Source organism: Myotis lucifugus, unplaced genomic scaffold (assembly GCF_000147115.1).
Source record: "Myotis lucifugus unplaced genomic scaffold, Myoluc2.0 scaffold_105, whole genome shotgun sequence".
Lineage (NCBI taxonomy): Eukaryota > Metazoa > Chordata > Mammalia > Chiroptera > Vespertilionidae > Myotis > Myotis lucifugus.
Window position 1 is genome coordinate 2,103,950 of NW_005871153.1, and position 24,866 is coordinate 2,128,815.

A 24,866-nucleotide genomic window follows, 5' to 3' on the forward strand; every position below is an offset into this window, starting at 1 on the left:
TAACTTTTCTTATATACAATGCATGTCTAATGTACCGCTTAACCTATAAACACTTGAAAAACAAAAAGAACATGAAATGTAAATGAAAACAAAATGGAATTAAACATACAGTAAATAGTGAAAATTTAATAAGCAGCAACAAAAGCAAAAAAACCAGAACATTCACAGCACAATATCCTGAGATGTTAACAGCAGTAAGCTCTTGAGCATCCTCTCCTTCTGTCACCTGAGAGACAAGTGACTGATCATACAGGGCTCAGGAGGAAAGGGCTGTCAGCTTGAGAGGCAGTGTTTGAGATGTGAGACGTTTTAGAATCGAGGTCTGACTGCAGTGCTTTTGGGACGTGATTGAGAGGGCTGCCTAACTGGTGATGCCACGTGTGCAAAGGTGGTAGAAACCGAGACGTGGACAATATCAGCTCTGTTGCTGAGCTTCTTTTTCCTTATTTCTAGTGAAGTCTGACTTCCCTCTCTTGTCAATGACAGTTGGGACAATTATGTAGGATCTTGAAGCAAACCTCCAAATGGAACCTCAGACCTCCTGACACTGCTGCCTTTTTACAAAAGTGAAGGAGCAGCTTGTCCATTTGTAATCCAAACAAGGCAAAAGGAAGCTGTGCCTGGGTTTCAGCACAGGTCCCTGCTGCTGGGAGAAGAGAGTCAGAAACCCTCTGCTGAAATGAAAGCCAGGTATTGGTCAGCTTTCCACTTCTGCACCTTGCTCCGTTCAGTGAGTGAATAGTGGCAGTTCTGAGAACCAGCACCATTTGGATACCTGGACTATCACTTTTAAGAGGAGAAGAACTAATATTTTAATATTGTTTGGGCATCACATTAGACACAAAATAAAGAACACAAGAAATGTTGTATTTTGATGTCCTAAATGCTGTACTCTTTATGTCCTAAAATTTTTGTGCCACAGCAACTAAAAGAATCAAAAAGCCTGATCTAAAGATGGGGAGTGGGTGGGGGAATCCTCAAATGTGGAAGACTTTACCACAGACAGGACTGTGACTGCTTCGCCAACACCGGTCTCACTAAAGAATGCCTGAAAACTAATGCAGTGATTACAGCTGTTCAGTATATCCTAAGCATGATGATAACTCTAGAAGTCACTCCAACACAGGATCCACGGAGGAATCCAGGCAGTATAAAAGGCTGCTTGCTATCCAGCCAATGCATCTCAGGAGACAGTGGGTCTTCAAGGCCTTCACAAAAAGTATCTGGCACTCAAACGCCAAGTCTACTCAAATAGGCTTCCCAGGCAGCTTTTCTGTACATCTCCGCTGCTTCCAGACGATTGGCTGATGCTATTATACCCCGGCCTACAATGATGATGTCAGAACCTCGTTTGCCAATAATTTCTTGTGGGCTATTGTACTGCTGGCCGAGATTATCACCTGCAGAAACAGAAAAGTTACTATTCAACACAATACAGAACATCAGAAAACCTGCCACGTGACTTTTTGGGGAAAGTATCTAATCATCTTTAAATAACACCATGCTCTGGCTTTCCATGCTCCTTCCGCACAGCAAGTGAGTGAATGCAGGTGAAGAGAGACCCCGGACAGGCTAGAGATATCCACAGTGAAGCAGCTAACCAACTCCTTTTCAGTGTCTAATTGTAGAGCATTTATAGTTTAACAGTATTAAAAAAAAAAAAAAAAGTAAATCTCCTACGAATGCCAAGAAAGGTTCAATACAAAAAAATAAAATAAGACAAAGCCCTTACAATTGAAGGCAATTTTAGTATACACGTCAGAATCACATGCCACACCACTGGGAAAGTCCTCAGAAGGCACTGAACGGGACCACGACCACATATGTGAACCTTTCTGCCGCAACCCCATCAAGTGCTCAGACTATACAGGGGAGCAAAAGTTGGTTTACAGTTGTTCATATGCAATACAATAATCTATAGTAATACGAGAATAAACTCTGTTTCACATACTCACAACTAAAAGCCTACCTTTGCCCCACCCTGTATATAAAGCCTGTTCCTTAATTTTGTTTTTTTCATTCTTTTTATATCTTTTTTTTATTGAGGTATAACTAACATATAACATTAGTTTCAGGTGTACAACATGATTCAATATTTGTATACACTGAGAACTGATCACCACAATAAGTCTACTTAACATCCATCACCTGGCATAATTACTAAATCTTCTTTTGTGAAGAGAACTTTCAAGATTTGGCAACTTTCAAATATGCAATACAATATAATCGACTATAGTTGCCTTGCTGTGAATACATCCTCATGACTTATAACCTTTGAGCCCCATCACCCATGTCTCCCACCCTTCAACCCCTACTTCTGGCAACCCACCAACCTGTTCTCTGTATCAATGAGCTTATTTAATTTTTTGTTTGTATTTAAATTCCACATATAAGTGAACTCGCGTGGAATAACTTCTTGTGGGCTATTGTACTGTCAGTCAGTCTCAGTCTGACTTAGTTCACTTAGCATAATGGCCTTGAGGTACATCCATGTTGTTGTAAATGACAAGATTTCATTTTCATATGGTTGAAAAATATATACATAATTAAAATTTCTTTATCCATCAATAGACTCATAGGTTGTTTCCATATCTTGGCTATTGTAAACAATGTTGCAATGAACATGGGGGTACATATCTCTTTTCAAGTTAGGTTTCTGTTTTCTTAGGATAAATACAGTGGAATTGCTAGATCATATGGAAGTTCTATTTTAAATTTTTTGAGGAACCCTGTTATACTGTTTCTCTTAGTAGCTGCACCAATATATATTCCCACCAACAGTACACAGGGTTTCCCTTTCCCCACATCCTTGCCAACACCAGTTATTTCTTGCCTTTTGATAAGTCATTCTAACAGGTGTGAGGTGCTATCTCATTGTGGTTTTCATTTGTAACCTCCCTGATGATTAGTGATGCTGAGCATCTTTTCATGTATCTGTTGGCCATGTGTATGTCTTCTTTGGAAAAATGTCCAAAGAAGATCAGCCCATTTTTAAATCAGATTATTTGTTTGCTATTGAGTTGTACAAATTTTTAAAAATATTTTATCAGATACATAATTTACAAATATTTTCTCCCATTCAGTAGGATGTCTTTTCATTTGTTAATAATTTCCTTTGCTGTGCAGAAGCTTTTTTGTTTGATATCATCCTGCTTGTTTATTTTTGCTTTTTGGTGTCAGATTTTAAAAAATTATTGCCAAGACCTATGTCAAGGAGTTTAACTTTCTTTCTAGGAATTGACGGTCTTACATTCAACACCTGAAGTGTATGGAGTAAGATAGTGATCCCATTTCACTTTTTTTGCATGTGGCTGTCCAATTTTCCCAAACACATTTTACTGAAGAAACTGTTTTTTATTTTTTAAACTTTTTTTTTTTTTTAATCCTACCCAAGGATATTTTTCCATTGATTTTTAGAGAGAGTGGAAGGGAGAGGGAAAGACAGAGAGAAATATCGATGTGAGAGAGACACATCAATTGGTTGCCTCCTACCGAGCCCAGACCAGGGCCCACGTGGGGAGGAGCCTGCAACTGAGGTACGAACCCAGGACCCTTTAGTCCACAGGCCAACACTCTATCCACTGAGCCAAACCTGATAGGTTGAAGAAACTGTTTTTGTTTTTTTTCTCTGTTGTATATTCTAGGCTTCTTTTTTGTAAATGAATTGACCGTATACATGTTGTTTTACTTCTGAACTCTATTCTGTTCCATTCATCTATGTCTGTTTTTATGCCAATAACATACTGTTTTGATTACTATAGCTTTGTTGTTCTTTCTTAAAACTGCTTTGGCTATTCAGGGTCTTATATGGTTTCACACAAATTTTAGGATTGATTTTTCTATTTCTATGAAAAATGACATTGGAATTTTGATAGGGATGCACTGACTCTGTAAATTGCTTTGGGTAGTATGGACATTTTAATTACATTAATACTTCAAATCCACAAGCACAGAAAATATTTTATATATTTGTTTTCTTCAATTTCATTAATGTAGTTTTCAGTGTACAGGTCTTCCATCTCCTTGATTAAATTTATTTATTTCTAGGTATTTTATATTTTTGATGCAACAATAAACGAGACTGCTTTCTTAATTTCTTTTGCTGATAGTTTGTTATTGGTATATAAGAAATGCAACGAGACGGAATGTAGGCCAGAATAAACTCCCATACCTGTGATAAGCTAATTCAGGAAAAATAAAAATTTTCCAGGTCATTTTTCTTTCACATTAAAAACCAAAGCAGCTTTGTTGAGTCCCACAGGATATTAAAATATGTATATTTTTATAACCTAGATTACTACTGATTAGAGACTATCAGTGAGAAAATGTGCAGTTTTTCAGCCACTACAACTGTATTTCTCAGACTGCTGAAGTGCTGCAGGTTCAAACAAGCGTGGGAGACAGGACAGATCCCTATTCCACTCTGGAGTCACAAAAGACATTAGCACATCTAAGTCTCTGCAAGGTCCTCTAACAAAATATCAAACTGTTGCTTCTGTTTAGCCTAGCATATTCTTCCTGGAGCACAGAGCACCTTCTTTGGCAGCACATTTAGAACATCAGTTGGAAAACACAACTAAAATATGATACATTCTAATGAAAAGTATTTTTCTAAATTTTCACCCTAAAATTAGACTGCAAGCTACTTTGCATACCTAAGTCAGTATCCCCAGGCCAAAGGGCTCATTCATTACTGTTCTAGACAAACAAGTTTTCTCTTTAGCAACTTTATAACAACAAAATTTCATTTAGCCTTTGCGGACTTGGGTAAAGAAGCATTTTGGAAGAACCATGACCAATGAACAGACTTACCTCCCGCTTCTAACTGAACTCCTGGAGTCAAGTGAAGAAATTCTGGTTTCATGCTTACTCGGGAGCCAGAAATAAAACCAAACACAAATTCAGAATGCTCCTCAGCCATTCTAACCTAAATGGAAGGTAATAGGACAGATTACAAGAAAGCAGTTAACCACACAGAATAATAACTCTACAAGTAAAGTAAAAAACTGGCTGTATTAACTAGTAAGAAACTGCTATTTTATGGATGTCTTTCCTCATTTCATATTAAATTCATTATATCTAACACAGGTAATCTTAGCTATGAATCTACATACTTGCTCCATTAACCTTCTCTCTCCCTTTCTCCCAATTAACCATACCCTAAAAACACAGTGTCCATACTATACTATAGTAAATCCTATATAACTATGGTGGTCTAGAATCTAGATGCTGCATCATTACTTACTTTTAATAATGCTTGGGAACCCACCTACTTCCATAAAGGATATGAGGAAAGTACTCTAGAATAATTTCTAAACGGTATAAAACTACATTGAAGACTTACTGCCTATTATACAGGGGGCTCCATAGTCAATGATAGCTATGTTGTCAAGAGCTAAAGAAATCTCAACTCTACTGCTTTCCCTCTTCTTTAATATTTGCTATAATTGGTCTCCATAATTTCTATATCATTACCCCACATTCATAGAAGTTTCTCTAGAAGGTTTGACTTCATTTGGCTCTTCCCTGAGACTTACACTGTTCTGTTCTTGCCACCAGGACTACTACCTACCAGAAAGTGATGTCTGTTGTGAGAATTGGGAAATCAGTTGTTTATGGACACAGTTCAGGTGTGGGGTTAAAACCTGGTCCTAGGGCCATGTGAATTCTTCAGTTCCATACAGAGTATTTGAAATAACAAAATATCTGTAAAGGTGATCTATCCAACTATGAAACTTTTTTTTTTTAAAGTGAACTTTTATTTTTATTTTTATTTATTTATTTTTTTTTAAAAAATATATTTTATTGATTTTTTAGAGAGAGGAAGGGAAAGAGATAGATAGCCAGAAACATCGACGAGAGAGAAACATCGATCAGCTGCCTCCTGCACATCTCCCACTGGGGATGTGCCTGCAACCCAGGTACATGCCCTTGACCGGAATCGAACCTGGGATCCCCCAGTCCGCAGGCCGACGCTCTATCCACTGAGCCAAACCGGTTTCGACCAACTATGAAACTTTTTAACTAGTTAATTATCCTCTCATTTTATTCTGGAATGTAAGGGTGGGTGCTGGATATTAAGTGCAGTGTTATAAAAACTTTTACTAATGGGGAGTTACTGGAGGACACAATATGTTTCCAGCTCTTCAATTTCAACTCATGTTGAGATAAAAAAACAACTCTATCTTAAAGGCCAGGTAAGCGTGGCAAATGTTTATCTGACCAAATATCTGTTTCAATGTTTCTCTCTTGGGTGTACAATTCAAATCTCTTAAGTGTTCACCACAAGATATAAAATGCTATTAACTACCAGAGAATTCTAGCCAATGAGTATTAATATACTGTCACATTAACAGCAGCTTTTTTTTTTTTTTTTTTTTTTAGCAGTTTCATAGACCCAAAAAGAAGATATTTTCTTCCTCTAGAACATGTGGTTTACAGCCCAGTCCCTCTGTCACTTACCGCTGCTTTAGTGTAGTTCCCAGTGGCCAAGGAGCCAGCGGAGCTCATTTCCGCAATGAGCAGGCACCCCCGGTGCAGAGACTGGCCAACTTCTTGCAGGCCTTTCACAACTCCTGAGCCTGGCACCACGTGAGCATTTACTACATCTGCCCAGGAAGCTATTTTAAAGACACCACCTAAGAAAGAGGCAAAAAGGTATTTCTTAAATTTCACACAAAAACCTTTAACATTTTGCCCAAACAAGTAGAGTATGAAATAATGTCTTAGTAACATGTTAATGAAATAGTGAAACACTTCAAGAATTTTAGTGTTTCAGTGGACTTATGTATGATTCTAAGTGCGAAAAATTTATCCACCTAGTAGCTAGTTGAGATCACAGTGAGAAAATTCTTGCAAGTTCTGTACTTAGTTTACAAGCAACACTAAACAGTTCTTTCTTGCAGGCTGAAGCTGTGACCAATAAAACTTATGCAATTAGAAATGAACCCCAGTGAAGATGGGTGTTTATGAAGGTCAAAGATATCAACATTTGGAAATTCCTCCGAAGATGACAAATTTTCATTCTGCAGGGATCTCATAGCAACTTTACCATTTCTCAAATCTTCTACTTGTTCCTAAGGTCTCTTTCGGTCTTCAAGTATCAATAAGCAATTATTTTCATTTAAAATGCTAACGGCAATAACCCTAATTGATTTTTTAAAGACTCTATGTTAACCTGTAGAAAGTTTATATAACTCTTATATTAGTCAACAAAAGAGGACATGTGAGGCACATAAAAAGAAAACATGCTTATAGACAAATCTATCCCAAAGAAATAGCTTCAGTATAAGCATGCATCACTTAAAAAAAACCTCAAAAGATGTCTATAAATGTTAATAACATGATAAAATAAATATAAGGTTAAGTGAAGAAAAAGCATTAGATATGTACACTATGGCAGAAATTTGCATAGAAGGATAGGTAGAGAATTAAGCTATTTTTTCAACCAACATATGCTCTATTTCGAGTTTAACAAAATATTTTTAAAAGAATGTGTACCATCAACAAAACTTGTTCTGCTAAAAATAAATTTTACAACTTTATACTACTTTTTCATTGTTTCCCACAGCTGCAATTTTCATTCTTCAAATAACAGAATTCACTATTTTGCCATGCCCAACCTCTGTCATTTTTGCCTGCTTAGACCCTATGTTCCTATCTTCTGGCATCAGCACACCTTTTTTTTTTTTAAGGGGAACTACCCTTTACCAGATCTTGGTTTAAGAAGTTTATACAGAATTAACCACCTCACATTACCTACCAGGAGTGGGGCAAATTATACAGGCGTTAGCTATATCTTTAGCTATTCTATACCCAGTGACTGAATACCCAGTGACTGAATTGGGGTAGGCATGTGGACTGTGCCTACCTGAGAAGGAGGAAGGAAGAAGGCAGAGCTAATAGAAGAGAAAGCAAGTCCAAAAAACATCACTTGAGCTCCTGGATCCAACCATGCTTGTCAGCCTGTTCTCTGGATGGACTTTCAGTGATGTGAGCCAATACATTTCCCTTTTTGCTTCAGCAGATTCCTGAATAATACTTACCTTCATACTGCTTTTTTACTGTGTTTCCTATGTCCGCAAATTTCCGGTCTTCAAATATTAAGAACTCATGGTGTTTTGCCAGAGTTGTTAACTCCTTCATCACATCCAGAGTAAAATCATTCAAAATATCTACGTGAGTCTTGAGCATGCAGATGCTGGGTCCTAAAGCATCTGCTAGCTGCAACAGCTCTCTGGACTCCGAAATGTCAGCAGACAGACACAGATTGGTCTCCTTCTTTTGCATAAGCCTGAGCAGCTTGGATGCAACTGGGTGGATCCCGGGCAGCTCTGCACGTGCACCAAAGCTGAGTTCTTCAGGTGCTTTCTTTATAGACGGGAGAGAACCATTCTGATCAGATGCCACAAAAACATTCTCCTGAATAAATTTCTTCACTCTTTCAACCATCTCAGCATCAATTTTTTTCTGTTGCTCAAGAATCTCCAGCACTTTGGACAATGTACACACTGAGTGGAGATGAAGCCCATGAGCCTGCAGCTTATCCTTGCCTCCCTGCTCTCTGTCCAGCAGCACTATGACATCCGTGACCTTCAAGCCCTCCTTCTGAAGAACCTCAACAGTTTCCAAAACACTAGATCCACTGGTAACGACATCTTCAATGATCAAACAGTTTTCTCCTGGATTAATAGCCCCTTCTACAAGACGTTTAGTACCTGGACAAGAAAGAATTACATTGATTCCAATTTAATATTTCATCAACTCAAGATGTATCTTACAAAATAAATCTGCATGTATTTATGAAGAGGTGGATAATCTAAATCTTATTTTCTGAAAAACTACATTGGAACAACTTTATTTCTGATGAATCTTCAATGTTTTATAATTACTGTTTTATCCAATGTCTAGTATCCCAAAATTGTCAGTTACAGATACAGAATATTTACAGTAAAACTAGCAAATTATTTTGGATTGTAAATAAAAACTCTTAACATGTTTATAATCAAAGTTTCAAATATGGGGTTTCTTAAAGCAAGATAACCTAGATCAAGGAAAGTGATGAAACAAAGAATAACACAATATTCTCAATGAAATCATTCCTTTTTCCATCAACAAACCAGTTCATAACTCAAGATCAGCCAGAAAATTGGCCTTTGCATATATAGATTCAGGAGAGAAAATACTCAGCAACCATTTAGACCAATCATTACAACTTTATAAATTATATAATGCAATGTGACTAAATATATTTTGCCATTCCAACTCCAAGATAGATTCTTTTCAGATAATCTACAAAATGTAAATAACTCAGGCTGAAGACTTTACAGACTCATTTTTAGACTCATTTTTCTGTTTCCCACTACCAAAATTGTCTAATTTTGAAACAGAAATAGAATTGGTGACCATTTTGCCCACTTTTTGAGCTTTACCACACACAGATACCATCTTTGCCTTTTTCCCATTCCTTTCCTATTGAAGAATTGGCAAGTTTCACTGAGTCAGCTTGGACTAGAACGCAAGACTGCGAGTATTTATAGGCATATTTAAAAATTAACGATCTTATTCTAAGAAATATTTTTTGAAGACAAATCATAAGGAAATATAAATAATAGCTTCCTTGTGGGCAGAGATTCATACAGATAAACAGTGTGCCTTCAAGCAGCATATCTTCTTACTATTTTTTAAGTAGACAATGTCAAACAAAACTAGCCAAACTAGTTTAACAAAACACCAATAAATACAGCACTTCCACTTAACAACTCCTGGTCAATCTTGTTTCAGCTATATCCCTTCTCCCTTTCTCCCCCCATAGTTTTCAGAAGCAACTCTCAGAAATCATGATTTCATCATAAAAATTTTTAGAATGCATCTATAAAAGGATTCTTTTAAAAAAATAACAGAAATACTATCACATCAACACAAAGCAAAACCCATTGCTTCCTTAATATAAAAAAATGACCCTAACCGGTTTGGCTCAGTGGATAGAGTGTCGGCCTGCAGACTGAAGGGTCCTGGATTCGATTCCCATCAAGGACACATGCCTGGGCTGCGGGCTCGATCCCCAGTAGGGTGTGTATAGAAGGCAGCTGATCAATGATCTTCTCTCATCATTGATGTTTCAATCTCTCTCTCCCTTTCTGAAATCAATAAAAATATATATGTTTTAAAGAAATCAAATATGAAATTCCAATATTTTTAGGTTAATTTGGTTTTAAAGCAAACCCACATATTTAAAACATCCACCTAATAATTTATTGCCCATGAAAAAAGTATCTTCATTAAGAACTTCATGTGGCATTTATATTGTTTTGAGTAATTTTATTTATGTATATTTCTTCATGTAATTTAAATATTAATATACTGGGAAAGTACTCTTAGAACACACTGCTGACAAGAGAAGGGCTGGTAAAAATGTTGGATCTCACAGCTATAGTGCAAAAAACAAAAAACAAACAAACAAACAAAAAACCCCAATGTTTTTCGTTGCCATTTTACCTCTAGACTCTAAAGCAGTGGTTCTCAACCTGTGGTTCGCGACCGAATGACCCTTTCACAGGGGTCACCTAAGACCATCGAAAAACACATATATAATTTACATATTGTTTTTGTGATTAATCACTATGCTTTAATTATGTTTAATTTGTAACAATGAAATTGGGGGTCACCACAACATGAGGAACTGTATTAAAGGGTCGCGGCATTAGGAAGGTTGAGAACCACTACTCTAAAGGAAAGGAAGGTGATTTATAGCAATAGTTGCCATAACAACTTAAAGGACCTATGGTGTAACAGCAGTGCCTAGAAGAAGAAAAAATTCTAGCAGTGTGAGGTTACCGTAATCCTTTGTTTCTTTTCTTCTAATGAGCATCGGGATTTGGTTAGTTGAACAGATAACTGTAGCCAATGGTAAAGCTGTGTAAGGGACTCCACAGACAGTGTCAAAACTGATCCCCGCATTTTGAGCAGTTTGAAATAAAAGTTCTGCAACCTGTAAAAAAACAACAACAAAAAACAGAACACATGAACTATTACTGTTCTATTTTAAACTGTGTACAAATAAGGTAGCATAACCTTAAAGACAGTAGGAAATAGTCTCAAACCTGATTAGAAAACTACAAATGCCTTTTTGTTAAATCACCCTCTGCATAAACCCATTTACAAATATAAAAACGAAACAACTAGTCTGCTCTTCTAAACTCAGGGTCTGTTCTGAGGACAATATAGGATGTGTAAGGGAAGCTATGATGTTGACCCCAAGGACTAAAGATGGCCCCCAAGGTTCCCAGTTTCCTTTGGTAATCCATATATTTTCAGTATTTAAACCTATTACCTACTAATTGTATTTTCTTCCTGAAAAAAGTCTTCAGTTATGAAGGTTCATAACAACAATTAAGAAAACAATTCCATTTGAATAAGGAACAAATTTTTTTTTTTAATATTTTTTTATTTTTCGCTTAAAGTATTACAAAGGGTATTACATAAGTGTCCTTTTTTTCCCCCCCGCCCTTGACAAACCCCTACCCTCCCTTACCCCCCAGTGTCTTATGTCCATTAGTTATGCTTATATGCATGCATACAAGTCCTTCGGTTGATCTCTTACTCCCCTCCCTCCTGCCCCCCAACTCTCTCTGGCCTTCCCACTGCAGTTTGGCAATCAGTTTGAGGCAGCTCTGCCTCTGTATCTATTATTGTTCAAAAGTTTGTAATGGTCTTTATTATCCATGAATGAGTGAGATCATGTGGTATTTTTCCTTCATTGACTGGCTTGTTTCACTTAGCATAATGCTCTTGAATAAGGAACAAATTTAACCAAGGAGGTCAAAGACCTGAATACTGAAAACTATAAGATAATGATGAAAGAAATTGAAGACACAAATAAATGGAAAGATCTTCTATACTCATGGATTGGAAGAACTAATATTGTTAGAATGTCCACACTACAAAAACAACCTACATATTCAATGCAACCCCTATCAAAATTCCAATGGCAAGGGGCAAAGTCAATGCGGCAGAGCAGGGGCCCTGGCCTGGTAGCTCACTTATCAGAGCACTGTCCTGATACACCAAGGTTGCAGGTTCAATCTCCAGTCAGAGCACAAACAAGAAGAACCAATAAATGCATAAATAACATGAACAACAAACTGATGTCTTTCTGTCTGTCTCTCTCTAAAAATCAATGTAAAAAAAAAAAAAAAAAGATGACAGAGTAGTTAAATCCTGAACTCACCGTCTCCCATGAACATATGAAAATTACAACTAAATTACAGAACAACCATCACTGAGAATCACCTAAAACAACAGTTGCCAACCTTTCGGACCTCGCAGACTACCAGTTGGTGACCGCTGACCTAAAGACTAGCTGAACAGAATTCTGAAAACGAAGGATAGAAAGAAATCACATCAAGACAAGTAGGAAGGGTGGAGGCACAGACTGGGGAGCTCCCACATCCACAGTGTAGGGATTATTAAAAAGGGAGGATAGCTAGGTTATGGAGGTCCCCTCTGGAGTGAGGGGTCCAAGCCTCACCCCTGGCTCCCCTGCCCAGGGTACCTGAGCCAGGAAGAATACCCATATAACATCTGGTTTTGAGAACCAGCGGGGATTGTGCCCCAGAAAGACAAAGGGTTATGGGAGACTGAGATGCTGCTCTTAAAGGGCTTGAGTACAAACTTGCTCTCCAAGCTCCAGTACAGAGGCAGCAGCTTGAGAAGCACCTGGATCATAAGGGGGAGGAATTCAACTGACTCACTTTAGGGTATGTGCTGGAGGAGCAGGAACTGGGAGAATCCTCACAGGGGACGGAAGTGCTGGCAAGCACTATTGTTCCTTTGTTCAGCTCTCCTCACCCCCAGCTGGCCTGGCATGGGCAGGTACATAATATGCCACTCTTCATTAGCCTGGCTAACACAAACCACCTGCCCTGGCATTGTCCCGAGACATTACCCCACTCAACCTACTTGCCTAGCCGGAGCCTCTTCCAAAACAGCCTCCCTGGGCTTGCCCTCCAGGCTCTCCCAAAGGTCCACCAATCCCACAAGTAGCAAGCAGCCTCAGCCTGCACTGTAGCTCCTCCCAAGTGGCCCCAAGCCTGGCACACGTGACGGCCAGGCTTGGCTTGCAACATGGATCCCACCAATCAGTTACAAGCCCAGAAAGGCGGCAGCCAGCCGTAGCTAGCATCTTAGCCTCTCCCAAGTGCCTACAAGCCCAGCACAAAAACACTGCTGAAATGTACAAGCACCGAGCCCCTCCCAAGCAGCTTCACAACCGACACACCCGATAGGTAGTTTTGCCTGGCACCAGAGCATTGCTCCCTGGGGTGAGTCTCCGCACAACAGCCTGTCCACTGTAGTCAAAGCAGGCCCTTACAGCCAGTTAGCCCAAGGGTCAATCCTGCCCACAGACGTGCCAGCAACAATTGAGGTTCAACTGCCACAGGAAGGCACACACAACCTACAGAGGGAACACCCCTGGAGCACCTGGCTCCGGTGACCAGGGAGAACTGTGCTCTGGCCCCACAGAACACCTTTTATAAAAGCCGCTCTTTCAAGACCAGGAGATGTAGTGAGATCTACCCAATACATACACAAACAAACAGAGAGTCAGCCAAACTGAAGAGACAAAGAAATGTCATCAAAAGAACTAAAGCAATCTAACAGATAAATAGTTCAAAACATCTATAATAATAATAAAAGGGTAATAAATATGCTAATTAGACCAGATGCCATTCCGGATGTCCTTCCAGATGAAGCCGGGACCAGAGTGAAGCCCGGGTCCCGGGTGCCTGGTGGCGGCCAGAGGGAAGCATAGGTCCCGGGTGCCGGAGGGAAGCTGGTGCCGGCAGCCAGGGGAAGGAAGGCCTACTCTTGGGCCTCTAGATGGTAATAAAGATGCTCAATGAACTCAGGATAATAGGTGAACTCAGGGAGACTTCAACAAACAGATCTAGAATATTAAAAAGAACCAATCAGAAATGAAAGATAGAATAACTGAAATGAGCCCTGGCAGGTTGCTCAGTGGTTAGAGCATCAGCCCACAGACTGAAGGGTCATGGGTTCTAGTCTGGTCAAGAGCACGTACCTTGGTTGCAGGCTCAATCCCCAGCCCTGGTCAGGGTACGTGCAGGCAACCAATTGATCTCACATCAATGTTCCTCTCTCTGTGTCTCTCCCCCTCCTACTCTCTCTAGAAATTAATGGGGGGAAAAAATCCTCAGGCGAGGACTAACTAAAAATAAATGAAATGAAAAATTCACTAGAGGAACTCAACAGCAGATTGAATGAAGTAAAAGATCGAATCGGTGCTCTGGGACACAAGGTAGCAAAAAACAGTTGAAACAGCAAAAAGAAAAAAGAATTTTTAAAAATGAGGATAGTTTAAGGGACCTCTGGGACAACACTGCCTGGCCGGCGTGGCTCAGTGGTTGAGCGTTGACCTATGAACCAGGAGGTCATGGTTCGATTCCCAGTCAGGGCATGTGCCCTGATTGCAGACTTGATTCCCCTGGGGGGCATTCAGGAGGCAGCCAATCAATGATTCTCTCTCATCACTGAGGTTTCTATCTCTCTCCTTTCCTCTCTGAAATCAATAAAAATATATATTTTTTAAAAAGAGTATCAACATTTGCATCACAGGGATCCCAGAAACTAAATGAGAGAAAAAGGGACAAAAACTGATTGAAAGAAATGATTGAAAATATCCCTAACCTGGCAAAGGAAATAGACATATTAGTCTAGGAAGTGCAGAGTTCCAAACAAAATGAACTTGAAGAGGCCCACATCAAGACACATCATAATTAAAATGCCAAAAGTTAAAGACAAAGAGAGGATCTCAAACGCACCAAGAGAAAAGCAGATAGTTACACACATAGGAGTTCCCATAAGACTATAAGCTGATTGCTCAACAGAAACATTGAAGGTCAAAATGGATTGGCATGAAATATTCAAAGTGATGAAAAGCAAAGACATACAAACAAGATTCCTCTACCTAGCAAGGCAATCATCTATAACAGTGGTTGCCAACCAGTGGTCTGTGGACCCCTGGTAGTCCGTGAGGTCCGAAAGGTTGGCGACTGCTGATCTATAATCAAAGAAGAGATAAAGATTTGTCCGGATAAGTAAAAGCTAAAGGAGTTCATCACCACCAAACCAGTATTACCAGAAATGTTGAAGGAACTTCTTTAAAAAGAAACCATAAAAAATGTGAATTAGAAAATATAAGAACAATTCTCACCGACAAAAACAGAGTATTTATAGCAGAACCAACTATAAAGCTAGTAAGAAAATTAAAAGGCAAATGTAGGAAGATCATGTGGAATTACAACAATAAATTAAGGAATACAAACACACAGAAGTAAAAAATGACAAGAACATAAATGTGTGTGGGGATGTAGAAATTATAGTGGTTTTAGGATGTGTTTGAACTTAAGCAACTGTCAACTTACAATAGGCTGTTATAAATATAGCTTGGTATAATGAAGTACGCGGTAACCATAAGCCAAAAGTCTACAAGAAATAAAGAGAAAGGAATAAAAAAACACACACACACACAACACTACAGAAAATCATCAACATAGAAAAGAGCAAAAGAACAAGAAAGGAACAGAGAAGAACTACAAAAACAATCAGTAGCCCTAGCCGATTTGGCTCAGTGGATAGAGCGTCAGCCTGCGGACTGAAGGGTCCCAGGTTCGATTTCGGTCAAGGGCATGTTCTTTGGTTGCTGTCTCCTAGCCCTGACTCAGGGCAACCAATCGATGTGTCTCTTTCACATCAGTGTTTCTGTCTCTCCCTCTCCCTTCCACTTTCACTAAAAATCAATGGAAAAAATATCCCCAGGTAAAGATAAAAAAATTTTTTAAATCAGTAAACAACTAATAAAAAGGCAATAATTACATACCTGTCAATAATTACTTTAAATGTAAATAGACTAAATGCTCCAATAAAAAAGACATAAGGTTGTTAAATGGATTTTTTAAAACACACACAGAAAAACCATACATATGCTACCTATAAGAGACCCATTTCAGATGGAAAGTCACACTGGCTGAAAGTAAAAGTGTGGAAAAAGGTATTTCATACAAATAGAAACAAACAAGCAAAAGAGCTGGGGGAGGAATACTCATATCAGACAAATAGACTTTTTAGAACAAAGACTGGAACAAGAGACAACAGTATTTCATAATGAAAAATGGATCAATCAGGCAAAAGGATATTTCATAAACATCTCTGATCCCAATATAGGAAGCAAATATAGAAAAAAAAAAGGAATATCAACAGTAATATAGTCATAGTAGAGGCCTTTAACACCCCATTGACATCAATGAATAGATCTTCCAGACAGAAAAATCAACCAGGAAACAGTGATCTTATATGGCACATTAGACCATATGAACTTAATATTTTTAGGACTTTTTACCAAAAGCAACAGAACATGCATTCAAGGGCACATGGAACATTTTCAAGGATAAACCATGTTAGGCCACAAAACAAGTCTCATGTCTTCTCATATCACAATGGTATAAACTAGAAATCAATTATAAAAAGAAAACTGAAAAACACACCAATACGTGGTGGCCAAACATCATGCTATTGAACAATGAATGGGTTAACAATGAGATCAAGGAAGAAATCAAAAGATACCACGAGACAAATGAAAACACAATGACCCTAAATCTGAGGGACACAGCCAAAGCAGTTATAAAAGGGAATTTTGTAGCAATACAGGCCTCCTCAAGAAACAAACAAAAAATCTCAAATAAACAATCTAATCTTACACCTAACAAAACTAAAAAAAGAACAAAGCACAAAGTGAGTAGAAGGAAACAATAAAGATCAGAGCAGAAATAAGATACAGACTAAAAAAACAACTGAAAAGATCCAGGAAAAAAATTGATAACCCTTTAGCCAGACTTATCAAGAAATAGAGAGGACCTAAATAAGTACAATTTGAAGTGAAAGAAAAGTGGCAAGTGACGTCACAGAAATACAAAGGATTTAAAATAAGGAAATACTACGAACAATCATATGCCAACACATTGGACAACCTGGAAGAAATGGTTAAGTTCCTAAAAACATACAATTTTGTAGGGCTGAATCAGGAAGAAACAGAAACTTAGAAGACACCGCTGCCTACTAATGAAGTCAAATCAGTAATAAAAAAATACTCCCAATAAATAAAAGCCCTGGACCAGATGTCTTCACAGGTAAATTTTTACCAAATTTTCAAAAAATTAATACCTACTCTTCTCAAACTATTAAAAAAAATTTAAGAGGGATTGTTGGAGACCGGGTGTAAGCTGACAAGGTCCTTGCACCTGAAGGGGCTAGCAAGGCTGGGACCCTTACCCACACAGTTTTCCCAGACTTGTTTGGATGGCGGTTATCAGTAGAATGAGAGCAACCTTTGTAGAATGAGAACAGCCTTTCATGGCTTACCAAGAAGTCTGTAACTATTTACTGAGATTTGCTGTACCGAGAATTTGTCCTTCCGCTCTATCTCTCCCTTAGAGATTAAGAGGAACAAAGAATACATTCCTCTTGACAGACCTCCTATTCAGTATCTTGTGTATAAAAAACATTGTGTGGTTAATAAACTTGCTGCAGTTTCTCGATTGAGCTGTAGTCCTCCCGATCCCGCTCTCCTGTCTTTCTTTCTTTTCTCAATTCCCACCTCCCTGCCTCAGCCCGGCTCAACCTGTCAGGCTGGCCCTGACAAGGGATGACTCCTAAACTCATTTTATGTGACCAGCATTACCCCATACCAAAACCAGACAAAGACACTACAAAAAAAGAAAATTATTGGCCAATATCCCTGATGAACTTAGATGAAAAAATCCTCAACAAAATAATAGCAAACTGCACTCAGCAATACAATATAAAGGTCAGATACCATGATCAAGTAAGATTTATTCCCAGGTTGCAAGACTGGTTCAACATCCACATAGCAATTAACATGATACAGCATATAAATAAAATGAGGAACAAAAATCATATGAACATGCCCTGGTCAGTGTGGTTCAATGGTTGGAGCACATGCCTGGATTGCAGGTTAGATCCTTGGTCCTGGTCAGGGAGCATGCAGGAGGAACCAATTGATGTCTCTCTCTCACATTGATGTTTCCCTCTCTGCCCCCCCAACTCCAAAAATCAATTGAAAAAATATCAAGTTAGGATTTACAAAAAAAAATCATATGATCATATCAGATTTTGTTAAATGCAGCTAAGCATTTGACAAAATTCATCTTTAATTTATGATAAAAACACTCAGCAAAGTGGATATAGGGAAACATAACTCCACATCATAAAGGCCATATAAGACAAAACCACAGCTAACATCATATTCAAAGGTGAAAAACTGTAAGCTTTATCTCTCAGATTGGGAACAAGACAAAGATGTCTACTCCTTACCACTGTTAACTTGATATAGTAATGGAAGTCCTACCCTTAGCAATTAAAAGAGAAAAAGAAATAAAAGGCTTCCAAATTGAAAACAAAGAAATAAAACTCACTTTGCAGATAACATACTATATAATACAGTTCCTCATGATGTGACCCAACCATAAAATTTTCGTTGCTACTTCATAACTGTAATGTTGTTCGTTGCTACTTCATAACTGTAATGTTGCTACTGTTATGAATCGTAATATAAATATCTGACATGCAGGATGGTCTTAGGGGTCGCGACCCACAGGTTGAGAACCGCTGCTATATAGTGAGAACAATAAAGATTATACCAAAAAACAATTATAACTAATAAATGAATTCAGTAAAGTTGTAGGATACAAAATTAATATTCAAAAATTGCTTGCATTTTTATATATTAACAATGAACTATCAGAAAAAGAAATTAGGAAAATAGTCCTGCCCAGGCTGGGTAGCTCAGTTGAGTTGGAGCATCGACCAGATCCACCAAGGTTGCAGGTTCAATCTCTAGTCACGGCACATACAAGAAGCAATCAATGAATGCATAAAAAAATCTCTCTCCCTCTCCCTTCCCCCTATCTCCGGAATCAATAAAAAAATTTTAATTAAAAAAAAAGAAAATCCTATTTACAGTGGCAACAAAAGTAACAGAATACCTAGGAATATATTTAATGGAGGTAAAAAGATCCGTACTTTGAAAACTGTATGACACTGCTGGAAGAAAATGAAGACACAAATAAATGGAAGGTATACTACTGTGTTTGTGGATTGGAAAAATTAACACCATTAAAATGTCCATATTTCCCAAAGCAATCTATATATTTGATGCAATCCCTATAAAAATACCAATGGCATTTTTCACAGAGCCAAAGCAATATAGAGAAAGAACAAAGTTGGAAGTATCAGGCTACCTGATATCAAATTATACAAGGATATAGTAATCAAAATGATATGGTACTGGCACAAAAACAAATAGATTAATGTAATAGAATAGAGAACTCAGAAATAATTTACAACAAAGGAGGTAAGAATATACAATGGGATAAGGATAGCTCTTCAATAAATGAACAGATATATGCAAAAAGAATGAAACTAGATCACTGTCTTACACCAATAAACTCTTACAAGAATAAACTCAAAATGGATTAAATACTTGAATGTAAGAACTGAAACCATAAAACTCCTAGAAGAAAAATAGGCAATAAACTCTTTGACATCACTCTTAGTAATATTTTTTTGGATATGTCTCAACAGACAAGGGAAATAAAAAATCTATATATATAAAAGCCTAAGCAACTGGTTGACCAGATGACCAGCCAGTAGCTATGATGCGCACTGACCACCAGGGGACAGATGCTCAATGCAGGAGCTGCCCCCTGGTGGTGAGTGCTGCTCAGCTGATCAACCGGTGCAAGATTCGGGGCTCACAGCTGGTGAGCGCAGCTGCGACAGTGCTACCAGGCGGCAGTGGCAAGTGCAGTGGGGCCAGGATGAGCAGGAGCAGCACCCCAGTCACCTGACCTCTAGTATATACATAAACGAGTGGGACTATATCAAACTGAAAAGTTTTTGCACAGTGAATGAAACCATCAACAAAACGAAAAGAAAATCTACTGAATGAGAGAAAATATTCGCCTATGATATATCCGGCAGCGGTTCTCAACCTGTGGGTCACGACCCCTGAAAATACATCCTGCATATCAGATATTTACATTACGATTCATAACAGTAGCAAAATTACAGTTATGAAGTAGCAACAAAAATAATTTTATGGTTGGGGGTCACCACAACATGAGGAACTGTATTAAAGGGTCGCGGCATTAGGAAGGTTGAGAACCACTAAAGGAGTTAATATTCAAAATATTTAAGAAACTTATACAACTTAACACTGAAACAACAAACTGATTAAAATATGGACAGAGGTTCCAAATAGACATTTCTCCAAAAAGGACATACAAATGGCCAATAGACATATGAAAAGATGCGCAACATCACTAATCATTAGGGAAGTGCAAATTAAAACCACAATGAGATATCACCTCACACCTGTCAGAATGGCTATCATCTATCAATAAATCCAACAAACAACTGTTGGCAAGGATGTGGAGAAAAGGGAATTCTTGTGCATCATTGGTGGGAATGTAGATTGGTGCAGCCACTATGGAAAACAGTATGGAGGTTCCTCAAAAAGAATTAAAAATAGAACTCCAATTTGACCCAGCAATTCCACTTCTGGGTGTTTATCTGAAGAAAGCAAAACACTAATTAAAAAAGACATATGGTCCTAAACAGTTTGGCTCAGTGGATAGAGCGTCGGCCTGCAGACTGAAGGGTCCCAGGTTCGATTCTGGTCAAGGGCATGTACCTTGGTTGCAGGCATATCCCCAGTAGGGGGTGTGCAGGAGACAGCTGATTGATGTTTCTCTCTCATTGATGTTTCTAACTATCCCTCTCCCTTCCTCTCTAAAAAAAAAATCTCAAGAAAAAGATATATGCACTCTGTGTTCATTGCAGAATTACTTACAACAGCTATAGCTATGATATGGAAGCAGCCTAGACATCCATCAATAGACAAATGGATAAAAACATTAAGTCAGACAGAGAAAGACAAATATTGTATGATCTCACTTATAGGTGGAGTCTAAAACAAAGAAAAAAAAAAAAGAAAGAAAGGCCAAATTCATAGATACAGAGAAGAGATTAGTGGTTTCCAGAGGTGGGGGTTGGGGGCAGGTGTGAGGAATGAAATGGGTGAAGGTGGCCAAAAGATACAAACGTGCAGTTATAAAATAAATGTCATGGGGATGTATGTGCAATATGCTGACTATAGTTACTAATACTGCACTGCATATCTGAAAGTAAGGGTAGATAGTAAAAGTTATCACCAGAAAAAATATTCTTTAAGTATGTATGGTGATGGATATTAACTAGTCTTATTGCAGTGATCACTTTGCAATATATACAATTATTAAATCATTATATTGTACACCTGAAATTAATATAATGTTATGTCAATTTTACCTAAAAAGAATCAATGCAAGAATATACAAAAATGTAAAAGAATGAAAAAAGTTTCATAATACAGAATCCAGTATTTTATAATACCCTTTCCACATAAATCATCACATATTAATGCTAGAATGCATACTCCTACTGAACACCACCTTATTTTAAAAACAGAAAAGCAAACAAGCACTCAGAGTTGATCATAAGTCTTCAAAAATTTTTGCTCAGATGAAAAAAATCTATCAATATTTTTAAGTTGCAAAAGATGTAATTTCTAGAATACCGAAAACATTAACATATTATCTAGAACTGTTACATCACTCTTTTAAGTGAATATAATGGGATCCAAATGCTATAGTGATTTGATACTCAACATCTCCATTAAAAAAAAATGCTAGGCCATGATAGCTGGAAAAGCCTATATTTTGGGGGAACTCATATTTTCATTCCATTATTTCCAAAGAATTTTATTCAAATGCAATATATATTTATGTCTGAAAAACTTTACATTTCCTGTGACTGTAAGTCTCTAAGTGTTAAAAATTCTTCTGTATTGAGTTATCACAATTGTTATGAGCATAAAATAAATGAAAACATAATGTTCAAGTTTTGATAGCATAAAAACTGATTATTTCAGAAATGCATTTTTTAGTGAGACGTACAGTACTTTTCCTCCTTGCACTAGTTTATGTATCTGCTGTAGTTCAATAGTACTTACTACTAGAAAGTTAGAGTTTAGTGTAAATTCTACTGCCTTTTTTTGGATAGAAATATTGAGAAACTCTATTCATATAAAGTAGACATGAAAGAAGTTCTATTATACCGAGGTCTCTCAATGTTTTGAACTCCTTCCAAATTAACTACCAAAAAAAATCACACCCACACCAAGATCTAGTATCAAAAAATAATTTTTAGTCTCCTGTCAACTGACGACTTGTTAAAAAAAACCAAATCAATTTTTCATTAGAAGAACCCCTCGTCACTCACTTTTTCCGCAGCACTGCTGAAACGCACCGCAGCAAGATTCCGGGTAGTGAGTTTCCAACCCATTTTAACTAGTGCTCCAATCCTTCCCAGAACAAGCACACATGACGTCAACATCCTTAAGTGAGAGGTGAAGCATACGTGTCTTCTAGACAGAACTTCTATGATGGTGGAAATGTACTATACCTGCACTGTCCAATATGACAGTCACTAGCAACATGTGGCTATGCGAATTTAAAAATTCATAGTGCTCGGTATTCACGTGGCTAGTGGCGACTGTCCCGAACAGCACACTCAGCCCCTTCTGCCCAGAGCGCGGTCTGCAGCTTCGGCTGGCGGTTAAGGAGACGGGCACAACCTCAGGCCCTGCCTCCGATCTGCTCACCCATATCACACCGCTGAACACAATCCCCAGGGCGGGTCATATCTACTCAAAGTTTGAGAAGCACTGTGCTAGTAACCTCTAATGCGTAGGAAGTTTCCCCTTATACTGACCATAAAAACAAAAACAAGAAACCCTCCATGAAATGTCCACCCTCAGGCCTTAATTCCTGCTCCTGGTCACACAGTGCAAAATGGAGCCTCCTTCCAAGTATTTGAACAGCCACTAACTTCTCCCCACACCCACCCTTTTCTCTCTCCCCCACGTCTAACTTTCTCGAGGTTAGATACACAGAAACCCTTCAACCACAGCTCTGCGAGACCGGGCCCCAAACTGGAGTCCCGACTCTGGCAAACCACGTGTCCAAGTCGGCGGGTAAACCAGCAGGCTGCTCTCTGGGTCCCCAAAACGGACAGTTCCTGGCCTCCGGGCTTCTCACACGGGCTCCCCAGGCCGACAGCAGGGGCGCCCCTCCCGCTAAGCTCTGCGGCTCCCCAACTCCTGTCGCCCTCCTCCCTCTCCTGGGCCCCTTTTCCGCCACCCGCCCAGTTCTTCCCCGTTCCGGGCGGACACCTGACTCAGAAGACGTGGTTGAGACACGATGCCCCGCAGATCTACGTAGACGGGAGAAGAGAGCCCGCTCTTCAGCACGAAGTTCCCAAACTTGAAAGCCTGCACGTCGTACAGGCCGTTTACCAACGACCCCAAAGCTGCATCGGCGACCGCCATGGTGCAGGCGTCCACACTCGCGCCAAAAGCCGTAGCGCGCCGGCACGGCGGCGCTCTGATGACGTCACCCGCGAAGCCCCGCCCCCCCTCCGCCCCTTTTCCGGCGGCGGACTGGCTCTGTGCGCGCTCTTCTGGGGCCCAGGTAACGAGGGTCAGGTGGCGGCAGTGCACGTGGCTGAGATTTATGTTTATGTCGGCGGCCTCTGCATGGGATCGATGTAATTTAAAGCCCGGAATAGGTAGATCGGCTCCAAGAACGTGACGCGAAGCCTTTCAAGAGGCTGTATCTGATCCATATAACCATAACTAATGGACATAAGACACTGGGGGGTAAGGGAGGGCAGGGGCTTGTCAAGGGTGGGGGGGAAAAAAGGACACTTATGTAATACCCTTTGTAATACTTTTAGCGAAAAAAAAAAAAAAAAAGAGGCTGTATCGGAACCCTGCCCACTTTTTAAAGCTGAGTCCTCTTCATTAGCTCCACTACTTAGGCAAGCACGTCTGTATTTGCTGGTTACTAGCCACGCCCCCCACCTGGTTTCACCAAATGAAGTGCAAGTTCTCGAAAGCGGGGACCTTTTCCCAATTTTTCTATTAACGTTCCAGCATCCGTCACGTGACAATGTCAGCAATTTGCACGTGGGACTATACACCTCTCAGCAGGTTCATTACCTCCTCTGTGGGCTCTGTGTGTCCTGGAGGAGTATGTTTATTCCCCTTAGAGCAGCTCAGGTGCTCGGCATGTAGCACGTGTACAGCTGATGAAGAGAGAGGGAGGAGAGCAGAGGATGAATTGACTGCGATCCAAGTTATCCAGGAGCGTAACCTGGCCTGCCAATCTGAAATTCCAAGCATATTCGGTCTTTACAAATAAATCTCTTAAAGAGGAGGAAGTTCTCATTACGTGTAGAGGGCAATACTTTAAGGCACACAACCCAGAAAGCCATAGGGCTAATGATTGTTGCTCATCAAATTGATTTCTATTTCATTTCAATATTATTTATGTATACTGCGTTTTCTCTGAAGAAATTGTGCTGACCAACCAGTGTGAAGAGCCTGTCTGTTGACAGTTGTTTCTCACTTTAAATAGATGTAGTAAATCTTGATGAAATAGAAGCCAAATATTAAAACATTTATATATATATTTTTTATTGATTTCAGAGAGGAAGGGAGAGGGAAATCAATCAAATTAATTGAACCTGGGACCTTTCAGTCTGCAGGCCAACGCTCTATCCACTGAGCAAAACCAGCTAGGGCAAAACATTTTTTTAAATATATTTTTATTGATTTCAGAGAGGAAGGAAGAGGAAGACAGAGATAGAAACATCAATGATGAGAG

General features: G+C 39.0%; 1 protein-coding gene across 2 annotated transcripts; it reads right to left on the reverse strand.

Moving 5' to 3' along the window:
• Positions 1-106: 106 nt before the first annotated feature.
• UMPS (uridine monophosphate synthetase) lies at positions 107-23,604 on the reverse strand. Of its 2 annotated transcripts, none has more exons than XM_006092843.3 (6): positions 23,372-23,604; positions 10,837-10,990; positions 8,046-8,717; positions 6,463-6,638; positions 4,813-4,927; positions 107-1,400 (listed from the first exon to the last, which is right to left on the reverse strand). In XM_006092843.3, the coding sequence occupies exons 1-6, from the start codon at positions 23,525-23,527 to the stop codon at positions 1,231-1,233; spliced, it is 1,443 nt and encodes a 480-aa protein (XP_006092905.1). In that variant the 5' UTR covers positions 23,528-23,604; the 3' UTR covers positions 107-1,230. The 2 variants fall into 2 exon arrangements, with proteins under 2 accessions (XP_006092905.1, XP_014314763.1); XM_014459277.2 differs by lacking the exon at positions 23,372-23,604 and adding an exon at positions 22,420-23,345.
• Between the last annotated feature and the right edge of the window lie 1,262 nt (positions 23,605-24,866).

Coding starts and splice junctions, on each gene's coding strand:
- UMPS (XM_006092843.3), bottom strand. CDS start 23,527: ATGGCGGTCGCCGATGCAGCTTTGGGGTCGTTGGTAAACGGCCTGTAC. Junction 4,928..6,462: donor GGAACTACACTAAAGCAGCG/GTAAGTGACAGA, acceptor CCTTCCATTTAG/GTTAGAATGGCTGAGGAGCA. Junction 1,401..4,812: donor AGTTCAGTTAGAAGCGGGAG/GTAAGTCTGTTC, acceptor CTGTTTCTGCAG/GTGATAATCTCGGCCAGCAG.